Source organism: Sinocyclocheilus rhinocerous, unplaced genomic scaffold, assembly GCF_001515625.1.
Source record: "Sinocyclocheilus rhinocerous isolate Xijiao unplaced genomic scaffold, SAMN03320098_v1.1 scaffold4259, whole genome shotgun sequence".
NCBI lineage: Eukaryota > Metazoa > Chordata > Actinopteri > Cypriniformes > Cyprinidae > Sinocyclocheilus > Sinocyclocheilus rhinocerous.
In genome coordinates, this window is record NW_015658991.1 from 66,009 (window position 1) to 76,570 (window position 10,562).

General features: G+C 35.8%; 1 protein-coding gene across 1 annotated transcript in view; it reads right to left on the minus strand.

Annotated features, from left to right (window-relative positions):
• lpar2b (lysophosphatidic acid receptor 2b) overlaps positions 1–10,562 on the minus strand; it is a 17,912-nt gene that overhangs the window by 4,096 nt on the left and 3,254 nt on the right. The window contains exon 2 of the mRNA XM_016531589.1: positions 7,875–8,340. Within this exon, the coding sequence (XP_016387075.1) occupies positions 7,875–8,233 (359 nt within the window). The 5' untranslated portion in view covers positions 8,234–8,340. The remainder of the gene's footprint in view (positions 1–7,874; positions 8,341–10,562) is intronic.

Below are 10,562 nucleotides of genomic sequence, written 5' to 3' on the forward strand. Positions count from 1 at the left end.
GACCCTTAATTATATTTTCTCTATAGCGCCAGATCACAACAGAAGTAATTTAAAGTTACCTTTCCTATAGAACAGGTCTATACCTTGTTCTTTTATTAAGCAAACTAAATAGCCTTGTTATTTATCTTATTTACACGACAGCATGACATTTCGGTCTCTATGTTACATGGTCGCGCTCTCTGCATCACGCACAGCGGAGTTCTGCCCCGAAGCGCGCGCGCGCACACACACACACACAAGTGAGCCCACTCCCACTAGTATTTGTAAATATTAAGAATTTCTGAGCAAAAAAATCACAAGGTTATTGTAAGAATAAATGAAACTTTTTTTATGCTTTCAAATAATTAGACATGCTAAAACAGAATTTGGTAAAAATAAAGCATAAGGTTGGGAAAATAAAACATTTCATAGGGCCCTAAACATGTAATATTTGTTAAACTTTTAATAAATTGATGTTAAATTGCTTAAGTTTCATGATTTTAATTAATTCGACATGCTTTTTGATTAATAAAATGTAATTTAACCATTCAAAAGGAGTCCAGAAAAATAAAAAGCCGTAAACCTAGGGGAAACACTGAACTACAATAATCATAATTATCGTAGATAAAAAAATATAATAATTACAACATTAACAATTCTGCTCATGGTTACAAGTATCATTATTGGCATGAATACAGTTTTTAACTACCAAGTCAGGAACTCATAATAATGGTTGTTAACTACGAAATGACAGGAAATAAGAATACAAATAAGAAGAATAAGAATAAGAATAATAAAAATCAAGTGCTCTGATTTGCTGATTTTGCTGTGAATTACAACTTGACAAATTGCTTTTGTTCCTCTTATGTAAGACGCTTTGCATCTGCTAAATGAAAAAATGTAAACAAATTAGGTGGAATTTTTTGTATTAGGTGGAATAACATAAAAGAGACCCAGTGTTTCTGCAGGTCAGTCAGTTGGTGCTCCTTTTTCATTTCCTGGAGACGCAAATGTAAGTAAATGAGTGACACTGATCACGTGACTGTTTAAAGGTGCGTCGTTGAACTGAAGGACAAACTTTACCTCTGTCTGTTCCACGTTTTCGCTAGAAATCATAAATGCCATAAACACGTGTTGCTGTGATTGATTAAAGTCATAATTGCTCTGCTGATAGTGAGTGCTAAACACTAGCACGAGGACACCTCAGGAAGCGTCTTATGAGTGTGTGTTTATGGGACATGTCCAAGGCAGAGCAGGAGTTTCCAGGAATGTTGTCAGTGTCGACACTCCCGTACGAGAGCGCGCTCAGCTCTGCCAGAACATGCCCTCGTCTCTCTGTCTCTACAGAGCAGAGATAGCGCAAACACGCAGGTCCGGACAGGCCTTCCTCCTCCGCCAGTGTTTCAGCGCACAGCTGCTGCGTGCTATTCTCCAAACACAGGACGGGAGTTTACTTTCTGAACACATCCAGACCACTGCGGGTCTATCAGTGTCACATCAAGTCCTGAGACACTATACAGCACCCAAAAAAACTAACTTTATTATCAGAGCTGTGACGTAGCCGTCTGAACTAAATGTGACGACACAAAACTCAAATTCACATTCTACATGCACAAAGAATGATAATGACTATGACTGTCACAAGTAGGGCTGGGTATCGTTTGAATTGTATCAATTCCGATTCCGCTTATCGATTCCAAATCTTATCGATTAGAATAAGATAAAAAAGTCAAATATTTATGTCAACCATAATATTCTGTCTTTTTAAAAAGTGCTCTGTTGCAACATGAGCAAGCAGCCTATAGAACACTTTTTTTTACACTTTTGCCTGTGGTTTTAACAAAAACATACCACTGCAAAAACAACTAGACTAATATAAATTTCAAACATTAAATTGTTAAAGACAAGTACACAGTCAGTAATAAAACAGGAACAAACATATCAATTAGCAATGGCATAAATAAATACAACTGAACAAATTTCATGCATAGAAATCGCAGAAGTTTAAAAACACTATAGTTTTAAAATTAAGAACACGGAATGTCATGGAATGTCACATTTTGGATGAATAAATCAAAAGCAGGTCATTACACAAATCAAATCGCGATATCGACTAGAATCTGTAAATATTAAGCCGCAATAATATGCGTGTATTAAATATGTATGTAAATGTACATACTACTACTACTTCTACTACTAATAAACTTATTAAAACTTTATTTTTTAAGGAATAATCACACATTTCTTCCATGTTTTAATTTTAATGTTTACACTTTTGCCTGTGGTTTTAACAAAAACATACCACTGCAAAAACAACTAGACTAATATAAATTTCAAACATTAAATTGTTAAAGACAAGTACACAGTCAGTAATAAAACAGGAACAAACATATCAATTAGCAATGGCATAAATAAATACAACTGAACAAATTTCATGCATAGAAATCGCAGAAGTTTAAAAACACTATAGTTTTAAAATTAAGAACACGGAATGTCATGGAATGTCACATTTTGGATGAATAAATCAAAAGCAGGTCATTACACAAATCAAATCGCGATATCGACTAGAATCTGTAAATATTAAGCCGCAATAATATGCGTGTATTAAATATGTATGTAAATGTACATACTACTACTACTTCTACTACTAATAAACTTATTAAAACTTTATTTTTTAAGGAATAATCACACATTTCTTCCATGTTTTAATTTTAATGTTTGCAAAAACAAATAAAGTTTGTATCATTTTCAGTAATTAAAAGACAAATAAATGAAATTATTTTATGTCTTCATTTGATATCCAGTAAAATTAAAACACACAACAGCATTTCTGAGGAAAATAAAAACATTTTCTAAGGCTATTGTAAGAATAAATTTTAATAAATTAAGTTGTTTTTACGCATTCAAATAATTAGACATGCTACAACAGAATTTGGTAGCAATAAACCTATGGTGAGAAAAAATTAAATATGGCCCTAAACATGTAATTTTTGTTAAACTTTTAATAAACTGATGTGAAATTATGTAAGTTTCATGATTTTAATTAGATAGACATGCTTTTTGATTAATAAAATTCAATTTAACCATTAAGAAGGAAATTAAAATGGAAAAAACTGAATTTTGAAAAAAAATAAAACTGATTTCATAGGGCCCTATTTTATTATTACATTTCATTTTATTTGCTTTGTCTACATTCATTCACTCATTTTATTCAATCGCAGCCACAAATCCAGGATTCGTTCCTTCATTTTATTAATTCACGGTCACGAATCGAGAATTTGATACCTCCTTTTATTGAATCGCGGCCATAAATCCAGGATTCATTCCTTCGTTTTATTAAATTGCCGCCAAGAATGCGGATTCATTGATTCGTTTTATTGAATCATAGCCACAAATCCAGGATTCGTTCCCTTCTTTTCTTATTCAATCGCGGCCCCAAATCCAGGATTCGTTCCTTCATTTTATTGAATCGCGGCCAAGAACGAGGATTCATTCACTCATTTTATTGAATCGCGGTCAAGAACGAGGATTCATTCACTCATTTTATTGAATCTTATAAAGCCGTGAACAAAAAAATATATATTGAGAGTTTGTTTCCTTGTTTCCTTTTTCTATTGAATTGCGGTCACAAATTGAGGATTCGTTCCTTCGTTTTATTAAGTCACGGTCACGAATCGAGAATTTGATCCCCCGTTTTATTGAATCGTGGCCAAGAGCGAGGATTCATTCATTCACTCATTTTATTCAATCGCAGCCACAAATCCAGGATTCGTTCCTTCATTTTATTAATTCACGGTCACGAATCGAGAATTTGATCCCTCCTTTTATTGAATCGCGGCCATAAATCCAGGATTCATTCCTTCGTTTTATTAAATTGCCACCAAGAATGCGGGTTCATTGATTCGTTTTATTGAATCATAGCCACAAATCCAGGATTCGTTCCCTTGTTTTCTTATTCAATCGCGGCCCCAAATCCAGGATTCGTTCCTTCATTTTATTGAATCGCGGCCAAGAACGAGGATTCATTCACTCATTTTATTGAATCGCGGCCAAGAACGAGGATTCATTCACTCATTTTATTGAATCGCGGTGAAGAACGAGGATTCATTCACTCATTTTATTGATTGACGGTGAAGAACGAGGATTCATTCACTCATTTTATTGAATCGCGGTCAAGAACGAGGATTCATTCACTCATTTTATTGAATCGCGGTCAAGAACGAGGATTCATTCACTCATTTTATTGAATCGCGGTCAAGAACGAGGATTCATTCACTCATTTTATTGAATCGCGGTCAAGAACGAGGATTCATTCACTCATTTTATTGAATCGCGGTCAAGAACGAGGATTCATTCACTCATTTTATTGAATCGCGGTCAAGAACGAGGATTCATTCACTCATTTTATTGAATCGCGGTCAAGAACGAGGATTCATTCACTCATTTTATTGAATCGCGGTCAAGAACGAGGATTCATTCACTCATTTTATTGAATCGCGGTCAAGAACGAGGATTCATTCACTCATTTTATTGAATCGCGGTCAAGAACGAGGATTCATTCACTCATTTTATTGAATCGCGGTCAAGAACGAGGATTCATTCACTCATTTTATTGAATCGCGGTCAAGAACGAGGATTCATTCACTCATTTTATTGAATCGCGGTCAAGAACGAGGATTCATTCACTCATTTTATTGAATCGCGGTCAAGAACGAGGATTCATTCACTCATTTTATTGAATCGCGGTCAAGAACGAGGATTCATTCACTCATTTTATTGAATCGCGGTCAAGAACGAGGATTCATTCACTCATTTTATTGAATCGCGGTCAAGAACGAGGATTCATTCACTCATTTTATTGAATCGCGGTCAAGAACGAGGATTCATTCACTCATTTTATTGAATCGCGGTCAAGAACGAGGATTCATTCACTCATTTTATTGAATCGCGGTCAAGAACGAGGATTCATTCACTCACATTCACTCATTTTATTGATTCATTCACTCATTTTATTGAATCGCGGTCGAGGATTCATTCACTCATTTTACTGAATCGCGGCCACAAATCCAGGATTCGTTCCCTTGTATTCTTGTTTCACTGAACTGCAGCCACGAATCGAGAATTTGTTCCCTCATTTTATTCAATCACGTCCATAAATCCAGGATTTGTTCCCTTGTTTTCTTGTTTAATTGAATCGCAGCCCCAAATTCAGGATTCGTTCCTTCATTTTACTGAATTGTGGCCAAGAGCGATGATTTGTTCCCTCGCTTTATTAAATTGCGGTCACGAATCAAGAATTTGTTCCCGCATTTTATTGAATTGTGCCACAGTGTTGCAGTAATTTGCTCCCTCATTTTAATTAATTCAAAAAATGAGGGAATGAATTAGTACATCATGGCCACAATTTAGTAAAATGAGGGTAAGAAGGTCATAATAATGAATTCTCAATTTGTTGCCACAATGTTTGTTAATAAAAGCTCTGTGTTCAATGTAAGGGAGTTTTTCATTGTGCTTTTTTATCATTGTAAGAATATGAATCCACCATTTAAGCATTTGTTTGGTTCAAAGAATGGGAAAGATATAAAGATCTAACGTTCAAGATCAAAGTATGTGCTACAGTATCTTATCTTGTACAAATATCTGATTATGTTCCAAATCACGTACTACACACTATATACTATGTACTCAATCGTCTAGTGCAGAGCTGCACAAACTTTTTAACACAAAGTGCCAAAAACCTTTGAATATTGCATTATATCCAACTAGTCTATATTATATTAAAATGTATTACATTTACATTACATTTTTAACATTTTTAAATAAACAAACAAAAATGGCAGCTGTGCTTGCCAGAACTACTGTACAAAAAAGGGTGGGTTTACGGTTTACAGATTTAAGTTACATTTACAGTAAAAAAAAAAAAAAAAAAAAAGTATTTCATTAACTGATATAATACTAATACACCAATCTACCGAAGTACAAAAAAAAAAAAAAATCACATTTATAACACACTGACAACCACCAAAATCACAGGTGGTAAAGAGAAAACCACATGAGGAATCAAAACTCCAAGCCAATCGCTGCTTTGCTGTTCGTGGTTTCGAGTATCGATACATAGCCCCTTTTAAACCAACCCATGAACGCGCAATTATCTCAGATAACTCAATCCAGCCATACTAATCATCAACAACAGCTGCGTTCGAAGAACCGAATTAGCCAGATCCTGATTAGCGCGATGATATCATCTTGGATGTGACATTTCATCTCGGATGTAATAAGCAATGTACGAAGAACGGGCCCCAGATCTCCACTCAGCCCTGTTTACGCCTGGCGTGTGGAATGAAGTAACAAAACGTTCTTCCGCGACTAGAGGAAGTGCTTTTGGCCTTCAGCAGCACGTGAAACAAGAAAAGCTGTTGTTCTTCTGGAAGTCTTGATACTGACGTGAGGGTCACACTTCAACACCCTCATCGTGACACCTGAACTGTCCTGAACCGGCTGAAATCTGGCCTTTAACACTTCTGCAAACTCTGCGTTTTCCATTCTAACCGATTAAGTTACAGTCCTCAAAAAACATATGTAGACAATTGAATTGATAAAACTTTAACAACTTAAATTTTTTTTTTAAATATAATCATATCATAACAAAACATCTTTTAACATTTTTGGTCAAACCGTTGCATAAAGGGTTTTATTTATTTTTTATTATTTCTTATAAATAGTAATACATTTCATAATTTCCTCAAGTTAAACCAGACTTTTATTTTTGGCGGTTTGTAGTGAAGACCTTTGAGTTTCTGTGCGTTTTTATCAAATGAAGTCCCATCGCGGATACCATTGGGTTCTACATGATTATCAGCCAAGACAGCAGGTCTTCTCCCAGAATTCCTTGCAGGAAACAGGAAGTGCAGCACATCCTGTTGATCAGCCAGCTGTCTTGCTTCATGCCGACTTAAAATGCATTTAACCCAGGAATATTTTAATGAACATAAACACTTCCTCCCTCAACTCGTCGAAATAATTTCATTCATAAATTGTTTTAATTAATGTTTTGAAATTGCATTGAATTTTTATTCCCTTTTTTCCAAATAAAATGCTAAACAATAAATGTAAACTACATTTTTTCAAGTTAGACAAAACTTTTATTTTGGTGCTTTTCTGCCCTGCTTCATACTGGCTTAAAACGTATTTAACCCATGAATATGAACACTTCATCCCATAATTGTGCATCTAAATTTAATTCATGTATTTTTAACAATTTAATCTATCTTTTTAAATGTAATAAAATAAAGCAAGAATTATTTCACAACAAAACTTATTTTACATTTTTTGTCAAAGTGCTGAACAATAAAGGTTTATCATTTTTATTGAAATGCATTTTCTTTAAGGTAAACAAAACCTTTCTTTTTGGCGGATTGCCTGTCTTGCTTTATACTGACTTAATGTATTTGACCTGGGAACATTCAACAAATATAAGCGCTTTACCACACAAAAAGCATTCTCGTAGCTTCGTATAATTGCGGATGAACCACTGATGCCACATGGATTATTTTACAGATTTTCTTTGCTACGTTTCTGGACTTGGGAACATTTCAGTTGCGTTGCTGTCTATGCGGATTTCATCAAAAATATCTTCATTTGTGTTCTGAAGATGAACGAAGGTCTTACGGGTTTGGAACGACACGAGGGCGAGTAATTAATGACAGAATTGTCATTTTTGGGTGAACTATCCCTTTAATCACGTTGGGATCGAAACAGGGAATCGATCAGCAGAATCAGAATTGATCGTTTAAACGATACCCAACCCTAATTTTTAATTAACTTTTTTTTTGTAAATAAACCCTTCCTGTGAATGTGTCAGGCATCAGAATCTCAGTGCGGTTTCTATCACACACCCAGTCAGGGTTTCTCCACCGAACACCCAGAGCTCCAGGGGCCTCACCTGCCGCACAAACCACTGATGGATGGAGAGCTTGCTGGTCCAGGGGCCCGTGTGGAACATCAGGTACAGGTAGGAGATGCCGGAGAACAGGTCGGCCGCCGCCAGGTTCCCCAGCAGGTAGTAGATGGGGTAGTGGAACCTGCGGTTGATGAAGATGGCCAGCATGACCAGGATGTTGGCGAAGATGACGAAGGCACAGACCAGCAGGCCCAGGGACACCACCACCACGTCTTTGGGCCTCCACGTGTCGCTGATGCTCTTCTTGCTGAGGTTGTAGAAGAAACTCACAGTCTCGTTGTCGTGGCAAACCATGGCGAAGCGCGCGATTGGACGGGACTGACTGGAGGGGAGGGGCTTCACGGGTCAGGGGTCACTCATGGAGGCATATGGAGCCGTGCACTTCGGCAGAACCAGATCTACTGCGACCGAAGAGAAACACAGAGATCGTTAGTCATGCTTTAATCGATCAGGCCGGGGGAACCGCTTCACCAATCAACACACACGCTGGAAACTCATATAATGAAACTGAACAGTGTTTTATGAGCATTAGGATTTGTGGCGTTATTTACATGACAATTAAAGCAGATTACAGTGCTTTACTGTTGGGTTACGGTCACCGGTGATTCTCATTACTGTAGGACAATTATGTACTTTTGCATTAAAATGAATATTTCTTTCTTCACATTATTGAGAATGAGGTTTTAAATTGCTGTAGTGAGAATTTGAGGCACAATGTCCATTTTATCTTTTAGATAAACACCTAAAACATGCTTTGACAAATATATTTTTATATTATAATCTGCATAAATAAAATGAAGAATGCCTTATGATGATTATTAGGATTTGTGACATTATTTTGAAGACAAATGAGAATATTTTCCCACCATATCTTGATGTTTTACCATTGAATAATTGTGATTAATGATTCTCATTACTGTAATGTAATGATTCTTTTAAAGTAAAGAAAGTATAATAAAACTATGACAAACATTTTATTTAAATAATAGGCCTAAATCTTTTCCTTTACATTAACGAGAATGAGACTTTCTTCGTATTACGGCAATACAAAAACAGCAAGAAAAAAACATCTACAGTATGCTTTACTTGCAATATACTGTATTTTATTTTAAAGTCACATAATTATAATGTGCTTAAAGAAAATGAACAATGTTTTAGCTGAGGCAAAACAGTTTAAATGTCATGAAGTAAAAAAAAAAAAGCACTTGACTTCTACATTTCGCGGCAGTTTTGTGAGATTCACGAAAGTCTTGACAAAAGATGAGAAGTCTGAAAACTGGTTAAATCACTCGCACTAGAGATCATCTGCTGTGCAGAGAAACATGACCTTTACACAAAACCAGAACAACATTTCACACCGAGCGGCGCTTAACCAATCACAGCGCACGAGTCGGCGCTCCCGCGTGCTGATTGGACGCCGCGGCTGTCAATCACCCCAGAGCAGAGGGTTTCCAGTAACGCTCCTCTATCATCTCACAAACCTCTGGTTCAACCCCCACAAGGCCAAACGTGTGCGTAACCATCCGTCAGCTCAGAAAACACAACATTCACCAGCTACTAACTAACAGTGTGTCCGAGTTTGTGAAGAAACTCAAAAGTAGTTCAGCTCGTGCTTCATGAGAACCTCACACACACACACACACACTCACACACTCTCTCTCTCTCTCACACACTAGAAGTCATACAATCTGCAGCGAGTTTGGAGGAAGTTTCATCATCAACCATAGAAACCAAGAGAAACATTCTTGTTCAACGAGCAGAGACGGAAACGAGAGCGAGACAAAGATTCGCTCTACAGGGTTTCTGCAGGATTTTTAAGCTCAAATTTAACACTTTTTAAGACCTTTTTTAAGACCTGAACAAATAAATTAATACCGCGGGGTAGGGCAATGTAGCACCATATTAAACTGTAAAAAGCATAATTTACCGTTCAGATACAAGTTTTCACAAAAATAAAGTTTTATAAAATGATAAACTTTACATTTCAGCTCATCATTTAAGAAAAAATGGATGAGTCAAAATTATTAATTACTATATTAATTTAAACAATTATTATCAATAAATTATTATATAAATTAAATAAGAAATTAGGGGTGTGCGATATTGACAGAAAACGATATCTCAATATTTTCTGGGATTTTATCGATAATGATAATTAGACGATATTTTGCTGAGTGTGTTAATGTGCTGGTATCTTATCTCTAATTGTTCTGACTCCTGATTTTTTTTATATTCTTCATATTCTGTGTGGTCAGTTCACAGCAGTGATAGAAATTAATCTTTTCCAACAAGTTTTATGGACATTTTTACCTTTAAGCAATTTTTTCTAAAACTGTGCATCATCTTTGGAGTCAAATTCTTGCATGTTGCGATTGAACCGAATCATTTAAACGCTTGATTAATTCAGGAACCAAACACTGTCATGTTGCTCAGAGACGCAAAACAGTGCTGATTTTTGTTGGAAAATAGAGCAGAAGCAGGAAATACGGTGTCTAAAACGTAAGTCTCTTAATATTAACTTCTTGTTTATTGAACTGTTGTATAAAATCAATATCACATTTGTAACCATGTTGATTTTGGAGAAAAAAAAGACACTCTTCGTGTGATATTAACTATATGAAAT